The sequence below is a fragment of the Arabidopsis lyrata genome, assembly GCF_000004255.2.
Source record: "Arabidopsis lyrata subsp. lyrata unplaced genomic scaffold ARALYscaffold_2, whole genome shotgun sequence".
NCBI lineage: Eukaryota > Viridiplantae > Streptophyta > Magnoliopsida > Brassicales > Brassicaceae > Arabidopsis > Arabidopsis lyrata.
In genome coordinates this window covers 4,304,985-4,320,942 of record NW_003302554.1, presented here as the reverse complement: position 1 = coordinate 4,320,942, position 15,958 = coordinate 4,304,985, and the positions used below count along the sequence as shown (strand labels likewise).

Sequence of the window (15,958 nt, the reverse complement as noted above, 5' to 3'; positions counted from 1 at the left end):
CTTTTCTTTCTTTTTATTCGACTTTTTATTTGAAGTGTTTGGATTCTTCGAGTATCTGACGTAATTTGTATTTCTATCCTATCTGAACTTGTATGATAGCATGAATTTTCTTCCATATAATGCACCTTTCTTTTTTGAATAATACTAGAGAACAGAGTTTTGAGTTCCTTTTGAGTTCGAGAATTTTATTGAATTTAACGGATTACAAAACAAAAAAAAAAAAAAAAAAAAATCGAAATTATGGTGTTCATATTCTACAAATCCCGATATTGAGATTCGAGGAGTTAGCTTTCGTTAAGCAAAAAAAGAAGCTTGTTAAGTTTCTATTGGAGCAGACTTCAGATCCAATTAAAACACGGCCCAACGATTCCGAAGCCATCATGGGCAACGATCGAAATCATTGCCTGGTCGTATTTATGACAAAATTCTCATGAATTATAAATCTTATCCCTCGATATAAATCCCATCCTCGCCTTCGAGAGACCGAGGAAAAATAGTTATTAAGATTTTTTCTTTAAAAAAGGCAAGTGAGCCTGATCAGCTCATCTCTCACAATTCATAAAACCTCTTTGGCGGACTAGGACTTGCAAACCTAGAATCTTGTCCAAACGTTTTTGCTATAAAAAAAATCATATGCCAGAGCATGTGCATGGTTGTGTTCGGTCACACTGATTGAACAAAATATTTCCGTCAAACGGAATAATCCTCATGGACTCAACAAAACAATTCTTTAAAAAAAAAAAAAAGAGCGTTCCTACACCTCTGGAGAACCCTCATGTGGCCGAGAACCTTCACCTACCTCGAATTGAGATGGGGAGTCTCCAAATACCAAAGAAAATTGTTTCAGATCGAGAGCAGGACGGGAAGCCGAGGATAACTCGGACTCAACCATAGCGAGTTCGGCAGCAACTTCGCTCCTCTCGTTCTCGAACGAAACTCTCCCAGCCTCTAGTTCCTTAATCAGGTCTAGATTGCTCTTCAGTTCGGCTCGATCTGTTAGAAGTTTAGTCCAGACCTCTTCGTCCTTGATGAACTTCGTAACAGATTGAATAAGTTGCCTACCGAATCCCCTCATCTCTTCTCGAGCATTATGTTCGGCTTCAGCGATATCGCGAGCCCTGTTCCTAGTTAAAAGCTCGATCTCTTGATTTGCTTCTTCGAACAAAGCCGTATTCTCCTCTAGCTCAGCCTCCAAGCGAGAAGCATTAGACCTCGCAGAATATCTTTCAGCATTCGCAATTCTGATGCGTTGCTCGTTAGCTGCTAGAGTTTTCTTCATATTTTCAAAAGATAACTCGAGTGCTTTTTCCCGCTCAAGTCGCTCGGATTGCTTGGCTAATCTGAGATCATCAACCTCCTTCTTAGCCTTTGCGGTCTCTCTCTTCGCTTGATGAAGAAGGTTCTCATAATGGAAGATCATTCCATTAGTCTCCATAAACGCCTTCGGAGTAAAAAAAACATGTTGTTTAGACAAAAAGCTTTTACCTAAGGAAGGGAGATTGTCATAATCTAAAAGATCTGAACCTGGGATAGGTAGCGAGCTCGATTGGTAAACATCTGACGGATTTCCGGCCTCCAAACCGAAAAAGGAGGAAGGGATGCCCCTTCCCTGGTTTGGAAACTTCGGAAGATGTCTCCAATCTCTTCTCCACCTACGAAGCAGAGGAGAATAGCATATTAATAGATGCAATCCGTGGCAAGTTTTGCTAATGTTCGTTTTCTAAGTAAAAACTTACCTGAAATCGAAGCGGGTAAAGGATTTTGAGTCCTAACACTCAGTCCTTGAGATAGAGGAGCCTCAGGTCTCGACTCATCTGTTTCCTCTGAAATAACTCTGTCTCCCGGAAGAGGGAGCTCGGAGTTTAAAGGTTCTGAAGAGGGAGAAACAGAACGTAGAGGGCTAGAGACTCGTGGCGGAGAACTTAATCTCACGGTTTTAAGTCACTCGCTTGATAGATTATCAGAATCTGGAGCCTTCCTCTTTGTACAAGGAGAGGAGGTTATTTCTCCCTCACACCCTGGTTCGGAAGGGCAAATTGCGGTGGCAACTGGAGGTTCGTTAAGGATCTCGGCTCCATGAGTATCCACCGCGGCTGACAAGGCTGCTTCTAATGAACCATCATCAACTAAGAGGGTCTTCCTGTGGAAGTTACCAACCATGGAGATTGCAGCTATCCGTTTCTTTCTCCCGATTTCGGATAGCTGATCCTTAAGAGCCTTGATTTCAACATGCATCTTTCTTTTATCTCGGGCATTCAGGCTCGAGACGTCATTCTCCTCTGGAGGAGGATTGAGGGGGTGAGTCTGACCGTCTTTAATGGCAAGCCCCGCTTTATGAATGCGTTGAAGGGTGAGGGAATTCCAATTTGTTTCACCCTCGGAAACGATTCGAAAGAAGGACAAGAAGTCAACGGTTGGGTGGGGGATCGTCTGGTTCCCTGAAACAAAGTATTGGGTTAAGAATTCCATCTCTTTTGCTTAATACAGTAGAAAGTAGTAAAGGTTGGATTTTTAACCAAGTTTAGCCGACCAATTGGCGAGAAGAAGACCGGAAAGAACTTAAACGGAATAAGGATTGACTCGGAAAAAGAACCAGTATTTCCTCCAAGGCCCATCATTCGAGGGCATTCCGTCGATCAAGTTACGGTCAAGGATAGGGTTTATAGAAAAAATACCCACTGCTGCGGATTCACGGGCTCGAAATAGCCCTAAGAGTTCGCTGGTGCAGAGGGAAAACCCTGCGTCTGCCGAAACGGTCAGGGTACTCAGAACATATCGAAGAAAGTTGGGAGCCATTTGGGGAAAGGCAATCCCTAGGTGGAGGAGGTATAAAAGAAGAACTTCCGGAACGGGAAAAAACAAACCACAACCTTTGAAATATACTTCGTACGCACAACAGTAACCCTCTCGCACCACTTCTGGAGACTCGTTGGGTCTAGGAAGAGAGAATTCAATTTCCTGGGGGATGTTACAAAGGCGGCGAAGAGCGCCAAGAGAAGCAGAGGTCGACTGAGACCTGAAATGCGGACCAAATTTGTCTCCCCTTTGGGTGAAGACTTCATCCCCTCTGGGAACAGGGATTCCTTGACTGTCATCTTCGTTTTCCGAAACATAGACGGCTGGGAAAGACATCTTTTACTAAGAGGTTTCTCTCTTTCTGGTTCGGTAAAAGCTTTAGGGGTAAATGTACGCTGCTGTAAAAGCTGTCGTTCCATTTAACCTTATTTAGCGAAAAACCGCCTCGAGAATATTGGGAAGTGGGACGGTTTTCCCCGTGGTATTAATATAAAATTAAGAAATTAATGATGACGGTTGTCAGGGAAATCAAATCATCTGATTATCCGAGATCAGCGTAATAGCGAAAAACATGGAATAATTCTGGAATGTTAAAGATCTCGAGTCATTAATTACAGTTTACTTAAGTCTTCCAAGCCGAGCACTCAGCTCGCAAGACTTGGGGGACTAAATGTTGGGGTCGGATCCCACACATCTTTGGTAGGATCCACTTGGATCTGTCCACGTCATTATTACATAATAATCCTCTTGGATTTCTAGATGTTTCATTGCGAAAATCGAGCTCGATCTGTCGGAAGTTTGATTTAGTTTATTAAAGAGCTCGATCTTTACCAGTATGGAGTTCGCTCTTATTCAACATACAATTCGCATAAAGGAAGACCGAAGTGAGGAGAATATTGTTCGAGGTTCGCGGTAGCGTCAAGACGCAGGAGTTCGGAGTCAACAAGAAAGAGTTCGGAAGATCCACGCGAAGCCCAAGATAGTTCAAATTCAAGCCGTTTCTGTCAAATTGTAACCTACATGATTAATGCGGATCAATGCAATTATGAGCAGTAAATGACCGCATTGATCATGTTTTCTCTATAAAAAAAACCTCAAACGCATGTGTTTGAAGGAGAACAACTTTTTCCTCTTACGATCAAGCACTACAACATACTTTTTTTTTTACAATTTTGCAAGGCTTTTTACTATTTTATTCTTTCTAAAGTTCATTCGCTTTACTTAGTTTCTTGGTTATTTCCCTTTTCAATTCCATATTTTCATTTGTTGATTTTAGAGTTTTTCTCCATAAATATACTTAAAGACAATCGAGTGTGAATCCTACATCCACAGGGGGGGACGAGGAGAGTCACGATGAGGAGATCGGGCCCTCCGAGGAGAACGATCATCACGACGTTCACGATGAGGTGTCAATCTGAAAGCAGTAACGGATCTGGTTCCTTCGGCGCTACCATCGTCAACCAGCAAGGTCCTACTGTAGTCTTTTTTGTCAATGGCGGTCGCAAGGAACGCTTTGTTCTCCTCGCAAGCCTTAGTTATCGGCTTGGAGAGCATCTTGCGCTGGGCAGTGAGGGCCCAAGCTGACATTCCTTGAGTTGAGGGAGGAGGCGGAAGACGATGAAGTTGATTGGGAGGGCTCATCCTGAATTTTCGATTGGCTTCTATGAACCGATCGAGGGTGAAAGAGTTCCAAAAGGTCTCCCCTTCGAGGATTATTTTGAAGAATCCGATGAATTCTTCAGATGGGAGAGTCGGAGCGATGAAAGTTGCAAAGTGAAACAACGAGTTTAGTCAGTAAAGATAAATAAAACAACCGGAAAAGGTATATATGACCTAATTTCTACCAGACTTTGCAGACCACTTCAATGGGAGTACATCGGAAAGATTTCCAATCGAAGCAGGAGTTTTCTTAATCAGGAACCAAGGATGGTGCCAGTTTTCATCCTTGTTCGGAAGGTGCGAGATGATGTTTCTACTGACGTTCGGATACGCTGAGAAGTACCCTGTTTTCTTCGACGAACTTCTAACGCTTAGAAGCTCGTTCGGCTCGGGGACTCCGATAATATATCTGGCCTCCGCCGCAACGGTTATAATCCCGAGGATGGTTCGAAGAAGATTGGGGGTTAATTGAGGTAGAGCAATCTCAAGAGCTGCTAAGTATCGGACTAAGGCTTCAGGAAGAGGGAAGGTTAACCCGCAACCCTTGAAGTAGATCTTGTATACGCAAAAGTAGCCGTCACGATGGTCCTCCGGGGACTCCGTAGGATCAGCCAACTTCGATTCCGCCATTATTTCAGGCGGAATTCGGCAAAGCTCTTTCAATCGCTGGAGGGATTGAATAGTACAGGTGGATCTGTAGTGAGGACCGGTGATATCATTAGGGCGGGTGCACTCATCGATGCTAGAACGTCTTTCGTCGTAAGACGGAGACTCGGGTCTATCGGAGTCAGAATTCATCGAGAAAGATGGAAAATTCAAGGTTCAGGAAAAGAAATTTGGCGAAAGAAGCAAAGAAACTTGACGAGAAAAGCAGAGAGAACTTTTAATCTGAAAGGACAAGAATAAAAGTAAGAATGAAAAGAAGGTTACCTCATGCAAGCTAAGTGGTAATAATGGAACCGCCTTGGGAGTCGTGGGAGAAGTGGAAAGGTTTTTCCCGCTTTAATAGTAAATAATTAAGATACGGTCATGATGGTGACAGATGTCACGCGGGTAAATATGGATAGCGCCGAGATTAAAGGACTAATGGGATCTTGGCGGGAAATCAGAGGATTCTCAAGCGCAATCTTTGGTCATTAAAGCATAAAAGTCCTCCGAATTGGAATGGCACTTCGAAAGACTTGGGGGGCTAATTGTTGGTGTCGGATCCCGCACCAATAGTCTGGGACCAACCAAAGATTGCCACGTAGGCAGAAGGGAGGCCCACAAGAAATAAGGCCCATGAGATCTCTAAGTCGGGAGGAAGGATACGGGCGAAGTGGCCGTGCCGCGAGGTGGAAACAGATTCGAAGTCCAAGGATGGTCCATTTCGGATTTACGGGCTTAAAGGCGAAGCCCACGAAGATCGGAATCAATTCAAATTTGAAGGTTGAGCATTAAAACTCAAAGACTAAAACAGACACATTTAAGAGGGAATAAATGTATTTAATTAGGAATTAAATGTCGTTTGTAAGTATAAGTATAAGGGGCAAGGGCCATGTAAAGGGATAATTCCTTTCTAGCAAGAAATATTATAGCAACTCACATAATAACACATAGTTTTCACTTCACTTTTTGTCCTCAAGAATAATCTTCCCACTTAATAAAAATACTTGAGTGTGTGAATCCGACTTCCACAGTTGCAATAGAAGTTCAATGCCATTATCTAAAAAGCAAAATGGCAAAATAAATTGGTTTTTGTATTTTCAAGTCTGGTAAACTTCATGATTGTATTCTGCAAGAAGATTGACGTAAAACTTGTTTCCATAATAGAAGAGAACCTTGCTCTAATATTATCAAGTTTTATGGATAATACCTGAGTTCAGTTTCCAATTTGTGCAGGTTATATTATGCACTGGACTATGTCCTAATATTGCAGAGGGAGCCAGCAAAAGAAACACAACGTTTGGTAGTATGGCATGATGGCAAAAGAGAAGGCCATATTGATTCAACCTTTATAAACAAAAACTGCAAAGCATTGTGTTCCTTGAGAAGGTAACTTTTTCATTTAAAGCATTTGGGTTTAGTATTTATCTCTCTGACTTATGTGCCTCAGAATTTCAGATTAGCTTTTTTATTATATCAATGCATTTGATTGTGCTAGAATGCAAATTATGGTATAAATATGTAAAACATAGCTAATCATCACATATAGTATATTCAACTTTTCTTTGTTCTAGGTCAAAAAAAAGAAAGTTGTATATCTACAAGATTCAACCGTGTTGGATAACTCCAACTTACTTGAGGAGCAAGTAATCTCTTTCTAGAAGATACTAGAAAAGAAAAAGAAGAAAGGAAATTCAAGAAAGGAAATACAAATAATGTCAAGTTGGATAAAGTTTGGAAGATTTCCTTATCATAATAGAATTAGGAGAAGCTTGGTTGTAGTATAAATAAGAGCCTTATGAAGAACAAGAAGAACAGCCCAGCAGAGAGCTCGTGTAGCTCAGAGAAGAGCTCGAGTAGCCCAAAGGGGGAGCTCGTGAAGGAGAAGAGATAGAGCTTGAGAGAAAGCTTAAGAAGCTCGGGGAGCTCGGTGTAGCTCGGGGAGCTCGAATAGCCAAGGGGAGCTCGAATAGCTCGGGGTGAGTTCAGAACAGTACGGGGGAGCTCTGCTACCAGAGGAGCTCCAGCACCAGAAGATGAGAGTCGAGACTCAAGAGGAGTCGAGACAGATCTCATGGGAGTCTAGAGAAAGAGACTCATATAGACTTAGGGGTAGATAAGTTCTACATAAGAGAGGCTATGGATAGTTGTTCCATAAGACCTCAGAGAGAACAAAAGAGAGAGATTTAGTTTTGTGAATTTTCTAAATCAATAAAGAAAGGTTGTTCTTTAATCTCTTGTTCTCGTGTTTCTGAATCATTTAGTGATTAAGTCACGGTAAGGTGATCCTGATTCGAATTAGGCATCATAGCAGTCAAGATAAGGTGATCTTGATTTGCATAAGACAAGTCAAGATAAGAAGATCTTGATTTGAATTGGTATCAGAGCAGTCAAGATAAGGTGATCTTGATTTGCATCAGAGAAGTCAAGATAAGAAGATCTTGATTTGAATTGGTATAAGAGCTTCTGGTTTGAAGACACTGGACGAGGCATGTGGTATCTCAGAGTTTAGTTCAAAGACTATGTACAAGGTCAGAGCTTAGTTTGAAGACTCTGTACAAGATCTGTGGTATGCCAGAGCTTAGTTTGAAGACTCTGGACAAGACCGGTGGTATGTGTCTCGTAAGCAAGTATGGTAGGTAAGAATCCACAACCACGAACCAAGTTCATTTATATATTAGCATCCCTGGAGCAAGTTCTTGACCTAAAGCAGATGGGGTTTGAAGACATTGTTGGGAGGTTACTGGAATATGAAGAACGTGTTGGGTAAGAAACCCAAAGTGAAGGTCAAGGACCTCAAACCCTAAGCATGGAGGCTACAGGAAGTTTCGAGAAGGAAACAGAGGCGGTTATAACAAGAAGAAGTTATAACAGAGAAAGCTATAACTAAGTTGGTTATGGTAGAGGAAGCTTTGGAGGTGACAGTTCCGGCAGAGGCATGTGGCAAGGAAGGTCCACCTTGTAATCTCAAGGAGGAGAAACCGGTGATCACAACCAAAGTGATGCGACAAGGCTGGTCAGCATCAAGTTGTTTGGAGATAAGCAAGCCAACATTTCTGCAAGCTGAAAGACTTGCTGAGGGACTTGCTAAGGGACGTGCTGAAAGACTTGCTGAAAGAGTCGTTGAAGGACTCGCTGAAGGACTGACTGAATGAATTGCTAATGAATCTACAAGGACATTGCATGCTCGGTTAGGGCATATAAGTTTTGGAGCTAATTCACGGAGAAGATGCTGGAGAAGGACATGAAGAAGATGATGTCATGGATGATATCACGCAAGAAAACCGCAAGGATGAGGTTGGTGAAGTAGTTCAAGGAGTGCCAAAGTTGAGAGGTTCAGGTCGACTAGTGAATCAGCCGCTGTACCTTGAAGACTATGTTCTGCAGTATGAAACAGTTTCCAGATTGTTCTAGAAAACTTATGATGAAAGTGAGAGACGAGCCAAGATGTTGTAAAGAGACAAAAGACATGCTTCAATGAAGGAAAGCATGTGAAGAGGAGATCGGATCAATCAACAAGAAAAGGTGGTTCATTGTTGACATATCGATTGAAGTTTTCGATCGGTACAAAAGGTTTAAAAGAGTTTGTAGAGAAGCAAGTCCGCTTGTCTATCAAAACCTTTCGCACTGATAGAGGAGGAGAGTTTATGGAGTTAAATCGATTACACAAAGAGAATGGAGTCTCTAGGCAAGATTCAGAATAATAAATGGGAGGAGTCGTACGTCATTCAGAGATCACATGACTATATCTAAAGAAGTTAGATGTTGAGTCAAGAAGTGTGATCACGGGACTGCATCTAAAGAAGGTAGATGTGGAGTCAAGAAGTGTGATCAATCTTGGAACCAAGCTGGGTTCTAAAAAACACAGAATCTATGATCCACTTACGAGGAAGGTAATGGTCATGGTATTTGGGTATTCTGTACTAGTCGTTGAAGTAGTACAGAGAGTACTACAGGAAGTTATTCAAGGAGCAGAACAAGAGGTACATGCTCAAGGAATACTTGTCGTTGAAGTAGTACAGGAAGTATTACAGAAAGTCATTCAAGGAGCAGAACAAGAGGTATATGCTCAAGGAATAGTTGTCGTTGAAGTAATACTGGAAGTAGTACACGAAGTCATTCAAGGAGCAGAACAAGAGGGATATGCTCAAGGAATACTTGTGGATACTAAGATGGAGTCAAATTTGAAGATCTCAAAAGCTGAGGAGGAGCAAGAGATCATATCTCAACAAAGATTGAAGTTGAAAATGTTCTAGGTGTGGAACAGAAGGCAGACACACTTACTAAGGCATTGGCGAGAATAAAGTTCAAAGAGTGAGGAATCTAATCGGAGATGAAGAGATCAAGCCTCCCGGAATTCAAGTTGGAATTAAGGGGGAGAATGTTGGATAATTCCAACTTACTTGAGGAGCAAGTATTCTCTTTCTAGAATATCCTAGAAAAGAAAAAGAAGAAAGGAAAAAGAAGAAAGGAAATACAAATAATGTCAAGTTGGATAAAGTTTGGAAGATTTCCTTATCATAATGGGATTAGGAGAAGCTTGGTTGTAGTATAAATAAGAGCCTTATGAAGAACAAGAAGAACAACTCAGTGGGGAGCTCGTGTAGCTCAGAGGAGAGCTCGAGTAGCTCAAAGGGGGAGCTCGTGAAGGAGAATAGATAGAGATTGAGAGAAAGCTTAAGAAGCTCGGGGAGCTTGGTGTAGCTCGGGGAGCTCGAATAGCCCTGGGGAGCTCGAATAGCTCGGGGTGAGTTCGGAACAGTTGGGGGAGCTCTGCTACCAGAGGAGCTCCAACACCAGAAGATGAGAGTCAAGACTCAAGAGGAGTCGAGACAGATCTCATGGGAGTCTAGAGAAAGACACTCATATAGACTTAGGGGTAGATAAGTTCTATATAAGAGAGGTTATGGATAATTGTTCCATAAGACCTCAGAGAGGACAAAAGAGAGAGATTTAGTTTTGTGAAGTTTCTAAATCAATAAAGAAAGGTTGTTCTTTAATCTCTTGTTCTCGTGTTGCTGAATAACTTTCTGAATCATTCAGTGACTAAGTCAGGGTAAGGTGATCCTGATTTGAATTGGGCATCATAGCAGTCAAGATAAGGTGATCTTGATTTGCATCAGAGAAGTCAAGATAAGAAGATCTTGATTTGAATTGGTATCAGAGCAGTCAAGATAAGGTGATCTTGATTTGCATCAGAGAAGTCAAGATAAGAAGATCTTGATTTGAAACCGTTGTTTCTCTGTTCTCCATTCTAGTTTTTGGCGGCTCAGTCAATGTTCATCATCAGGTACTAGGTACACTTAATCATTTTTCAAACATTGAAAACAAGTCATTGAGCTGAAAGATCTTATAAGTCTCAAGACTCTTTGCCAAAGTCTTTGTTTCAGAAATGCCTTTGGTTTGTCCTATGTGATATTTACCTTAAAACCTTACCTTTCATTGCAGAGTGGATCGATCATTCACCATTGATGGATGGTTAAAGCTAACAGCACCAGCTCAAACCGCGGTTTTGTTCAAAGAACTCCAGTTAATCCTCCATTCCATTCTCAAAGATCTTATCCGAAACTTTTCTTCATATGCCCTTCCTCGCGAAAGGTATGGGAGGCACTAGAAAAAGGGATACTCCATGGCAAGTTCTCGGTGGATTGGAAGGAAATTCTCAAGCTCACTTGTGACGGAAGCTCTCACAAAACAACAATGTTTATACTGCGGTATGTTTTTCAAAACGCAGTTCACTCAATATGGCGAGAAAGGAATGCTCGAAGGCATGGTGAACAAGCAACACCGATAGAAAAACTAGTCAAGTTGATGGACAAAAATGTTAGAAACCGTTTGAGCACCATTGTGGGGGGGGGGGGGGGGGCTTCAAATACGAGGGTGGTCTTCAAGCTTGGTTTGGCTCAAGACAAGCTCCATCTTAAATTTTGTGGTTAGCAGTTGATTTTTTTTTTTCTAAAAGTTTGCATTAAGTTGTAAAACATGGTTTTAATGCAAAAAAAAAAGATCTTATCCGAAAACCCAAGGTTACATGTTTAATATCCTTTGTTTGATCTACTTGGTTAAGTAAGTAGCTCTGGACTAAACTCTCCTCTCTCTTCACGTTTATGTTTTCAGAAATCAGGTATTGTCCACAACGAAGTGGTCAAATCTATGGTCCATCTTGTAATAGAAGAAGGTAAACCGCAACACATGTGTACTTAACTTTGCTCCAGGAAATGAAGATCGATAAATTAGAAAATCACTCTTATTTTAGTACCTACAATTTCCTCAATTGTAAATTAAGTTTCCTTATAGGATTGTTTTTTGTATTACAAATAGTATTGTTGCACATATTCGATGCAAAAGTTGGAAGATAATTCTAATTTTACCTTTCCAATAAATTTTATTGAATAGAGAGAAAATATAATCATTATTAGAACTTAGAACTTAGAAGAAGGTGACGAGTATTTTTTAAAAAAGTTTATTAATTGGTGAAACAAAATTAGTTTGACATTTTTAAAAACAAGGAGATTACATGACAATAATAATCAATATATTCATGTCTAATTTCTATTGATTTTAATCAATGTTGTAGATTAATAGTGTATTATGTAGACACCATTATACTACAAGAAAGCAGTGAATCCGCCATTGTCTAGCCACACCTTTTTGGTAATGGCTAAACAAGATCAACCAAAGACACTAAACGTAGATATAGATCTGAGAAAATCGCCTAAAAGTGAAAGAAAAACGTAATTCTCTAGGCAACGATTGTGCCTTTTAATTTTCGTCAAGTTAGTTCTTAAAAAGAATTCAAAATCCAAAACAAATAAAATAAAGATGAAAGTCATAGTTTCTCGAGAAATACATAATTATTCCCAAGGATATTCTAAAACACAGAGCTTATAAAAAGTAAACTTGAAATAATACCTTGAAACAAAATTTGTACAATTCAGATAAGTGATAATATCAGTTTTTTTATCTCGAGATTCAAGGAAAATAAGGTAGGGAATGGTTAGATATGAATCTCCGGAGTAAGATATATGAATCTCATAAACCAACACCCTTATTTTCTTTGAATGTAGGACAAGCCATAACATCATGGATACCCGGATATGTAACGGTGGAAGATCATAAGTAGTGACATTCTAAAATGCTTTATTGGCGTATTTCCGTTTTTCACACTTACTCATCATTAGTCCATCACAGTGAACCATAGAATAAATCGGATACAAATCACAAAAATCGAGATGACACGTCTTTTGATGTTGTGTCTTCTTCTTGGGCCATTTTGGGCTTTGTTTAATTTAAAAGTTTTAGTACTTGGGCTCTTGTAAGATATTTTTTAACTTTGCCCTCTTAATCATTCTGGCTTTTGTATCTTGTCATGGGTTATGTTATTAATAAAACTTACCTTTGTGAAAAAAAAATTACAAAAGGTTTTAAAGGATTCACAAGGATTTTTAAAAGATTTTATAAGGGTTTGAAAATGTTTACGAGAGTTTTTAAAACATTTTATAAGGGTTTTTATAGGATTTATAAGGGTTTGAAAGGATTTACAAGAGTTGTTTAAGGAATTGTGGAAACTTTTTGGACATAAATTTTTTCTTGGAAAATTTCACTTTTTCATTCTCTGCTATCACAACAAAGGTAATTTAGTCATTTTATAATTAAAAAGAGTTTTTTTTTTAAATAGACAATAGGAGTGGGGTTTTTTTTTTTAAGGGCATAGAAAAAGGGCATATTTGATATAGTATGCTACAACTAGGGGTGTCAAGTTGGTTAAACCAAACCAAACCAACCCATATCCATATTGATTTAGTGTTTAATGGTTAATGAATCAATCCAATTCATTTAGAAAATGGTTTGGATTAACCCATAACTCATTTAAATGAATGGATTAATGGATTTAATGAGTTGATCCATAACATAGTTTTCTTATAATTCAAATCCTAATTAATTGATAATTAGTAACTATCATGTTACCACCACCATCATCATCATCATTCCATCATCATCTTCATCACTCCATCGTCATCAATTCACCACCATCATCATCGTTGTCGTCATCTTCGTCGTCGTCGTCATCATCACCATCACCATCACCATCACCGTCACCGTCATCGTCATCGTCGTCGTCGTCATCGTCGTCGTCGTCGTCGTCGTCATCGTCATCGTCGCCATCGTCGTCGTCGTCGTCATCATCGTCGTCGTCGTCGTCATCGTCATCGTCATCGTCATCGTCATCGTCATCGTCATCAACATCATCAACTAATTTGATCATCACTCACCATAGCGAAATTCCGTCATAGAGTGTAGTCGAAATTGTCATTATCAATGACATCGAAATACTTGTATCTATGATCATTGGTTCATAAATTGATCACAAAAAAAGGTTTACGATTACAACACGGTTACACTAATGCAATCGACAGTTCGACACGATGTCCCAAAACGACGACCAAAGACTCCATGAGTGGCGATGAGAGATTCGAGTGTCAGTGGCTTTGCCGGTGAACTATGTTGTTGGCTTCGTCGTTTAACGTTGTCGATGGATTTGCCGGTGAAACCATAAGATTGAGAGAGATCGACAGTGAGAGATTTGACGCCGAGAGAGATTGAAGGTTAAGCGATTTAAGAAAATTATGTTTGTTTCGGTTTACTAAAATCGGTTTAACTATTCAATTCGGTTATATTTGGTTTATATATTTGATATTCAATTATTTAATTTTTATTGGTTTGGTTATGGATAATCTATTAATCCATTTTAACCAAACCATTTCAATCCAACTCATGAAACTCATTAAACCATTCAATCCATTAATCCATTAATATCCAAATTTCCAACTCATTAGATCCATGAGTTGGATTGGTTTGGATTGATCCATCAGTTTTAAACCATTTTGACATCCCTAACTACAACATTAGTTTAAAAATACAAAATAACAATTTTTTTATACAATAAAAGTTAGAGATGAGATCTAACAAAAAACATAATTTAAAAAAAAAACATTAAAAACATACAATAGTATATTGACTTATATATATATATATATATATATATATTATTTAATCAAATTTTGTTAATTTTTACACTGACCTGACTTGAAACTTTATAATTATTTTATAGTATTCATTAATTTATCGAATATTAATTTAGGTTCTACTATATTAGTTTGGACATTGCTTACTTCAAAGTATTTTGAGCTTTGGAACCTAAAGTCAAGTGGAATTTCATGTATCGAAGTTTGTTGCTTTTACAATGTAAGTTAAGTCACAAATTTATATTAACCAGTTGTAATAATTAGGAACCGTTAGATTTATTATATGAGACAGTAGTGAAACGAATTTGTAGTTGACGGCTTTCGTCATTAACAGTACTAGGCTAATACCAGCACAACGTGCAGGTTTTTTCATCAATTATTTGTTAGTTATAATAATGGGAAAAAACCCGAAAAAACCGTCATTTATTTTTTTTGGCCGTTTAATACCCGTGTTATTAAATTTGGAATAAAAAGGCCTCGTTTAATTATTGTTGTCTTTTAAATTCTTCGTTTTTTTAATTTTGGTAGATTCTGACCTTCGCGTTAACGGCCGTTAACGATGGTAACGGAATCGCTAACTGCAGTTAAAACTTAACCCCATGGTGTTTTCGTATATATATCATCACTTAAAGAAATAACTTCATTGCAGGTGTAAAATTGCGATGTGTCTCTTAAAATAATATTTATACTTTTTCTTGTGGTTATCTCAAGAACATAATCTCTAGTGTGTAAGCTCACTAATAAAACAAGAAGGCAAATTCTCAACAATCATAACTTTTAGAGGACATATAAAAGATTTGATGATTCATGGCACCATATGTTGTTACTTGTTCAAACTTGGTGACATCTTCATTTTCCTTTAGAGGTTGAGTAATGGTAATTGTCACTCATCATACAAAAGAAGCAAATAATAAGCTTGAGTGATTCTAAAATTATGAAAAAGAGATAGGTTTTAGTACGCGCACGTAATAAATAAACTATACCCTACGAGAAAATGGCATCGAAGGAAATGTCACATAAAACGCAGAATTACTATCCAACACTATACTGTAAGAAGAACTACAACCGATGGAACCCATAACAATCATACAAAACGAACAGTTAATATACAATATACCGTAAGAAAAAATGGGACCCGAGGGAACCCTAACATACTGATTGAAAAATAGATTAAGCACCAATTTTTTATGTGGAACAAGATATCCTTACTTTCATTAATTTTGTTCTTAAAAATCAAAAATTGATTGAAATGATAAATTTTTACGTTCTTTTTTTATTAATTAATCAAGAAGTTAAACTTTCATTTAATATATTACGTTATGACTATTAGTTTATGTTATTCTAGTTACGTGGAGTATTCAATTACCTATATATACTCTACATAGCTTCATGTCTAGAATAACAAATAGAAAGCATAATTCATTAGATTCATTATATACAATAAGAATACGTTGGTAAATTATAAACATAAGCATAAATGGCTAAACTTAGCTCCCATATTACTACGCTATTCATTGTTGTAGCTTTGGTGTGTGCGTTTGTTCCTGTATTTTCAGTTGAAGAAGCCGAGGCAAAATCATTATGGGACACTTGTCTTGTTAAAATCACTCCTAAGTGTGCATTGAATATAATCTAGGTTGTCTTTGGAAATGGAACTCTCTATGAATCATGTTGCCACAATCTTGTGCAAGAAGGAAAAGTGTGTCACGATAATCTCATTAAATATATTGCTGACAGACCAAGCTTAATTGGCCGTGAAACTCAATATTTAAAGAAAAGAGATGACTTGTGGAGTCATTGTGTCTCTATCTCTAAAACTGCTTAAAATATGT

The 15,958-nt window shown here is 38.6% G+C and overlaps 2 protein-coding genes and 1 pseudogene across 2 annotated transcripts; 1 reads left to right on the top strand and 2 right to left on the bottom strand.

Annotated features, from left to right (window-relative positions):
• Nucleotides 1–754: 754 nt before the first annotated feature.
• On the bottom strand, nt 755–3,132 carry LOC110230887. Its single transcript, XM_021035108.1, has 5 exons — nt 2,865–3,132; nt 1,950–2,438; nt 1,737–1,871; nt 1,525–1,652; nt 755–1,441 (listed from the first exon to the last, which is right to left on the bottom strand). The coding sequence occupies exons 1-5, from the start codon at nt 3,130–3,132 to the stop codon at nt 755–757; spliced, it is 1,707 nt and encodes a 568-aa protein (XP_020890767.1).
• A 984-nt stretch (nt 3,133–4,116) lies between these two features.
• LOC110230886 lies at nt 4,117–5,253 on the bottom strand. Its single transcript, XM_021035106.1, has 2 exons — nt 4,820–5,253; nt 4,117–4,564 (listed from the first exon to the last, which is right to left on the bottom strand). Exons 1-2 carry the CDS (start codon nt 5,251–5,253, stop codon nt 4,117–4,119), a joined length of 882 nt encoding a protein of 293 aa, XP_020890765.1.
• A 10,014-nt stretch (nt 5,254–15,267) lies between these two features.
• Nucleotides 15,268–15,951, top strand: LOC9324286 (annotated as a pseudogene).
• The last annotated feature ends 7 nt before the right edge of the window (nt 15,952–15,958 follow it).

What these genes read in the sequence shown, in the direction of transcription:
- LOC110230887 (XM_021035108.1), bottom strand. Translation starts at nt 3,132, where the DNA reads ATGTCTTTCCCAGCCGTCTATGTTTCGGAAAACGAAGATGACAGTCAA. An exon ending in AGATTCTGATAATCTATCAA is followed by an intron (nt 1,872 to 1,949) that starts GCGAGTGACTTA and finishes CTCCCTCTTCAG; the next exon opens with AACCTTTAAACTCCGAGCTC. An exon ending in TTTACCCGCTTCGATTTCAG is followed by an intron (nt 1,653 to 1,736) that starts GTAAGTTTTTAC and finishes TCTGCTTCGTAG; the next exon opens with GTGGAGAAGAGATTGGAGAC.
- LOC110230886 (XM_021035106.1), bottom strand. Translation starts at nt 5,253, where the DNA reads ATGAATTCTGACTCCGATAGACCCGAGTCTCCGTCTTACGACGAAAGA. An exon ending in AACGAGCTTCTAAGCGTTAG is followed by an intron (nt 4,565 to 4,819) that starts AAGTTCGTCGAA and finishes GTTTCACTTTGC; the next exon opens with AACTTTCATCGCTCCGACTC.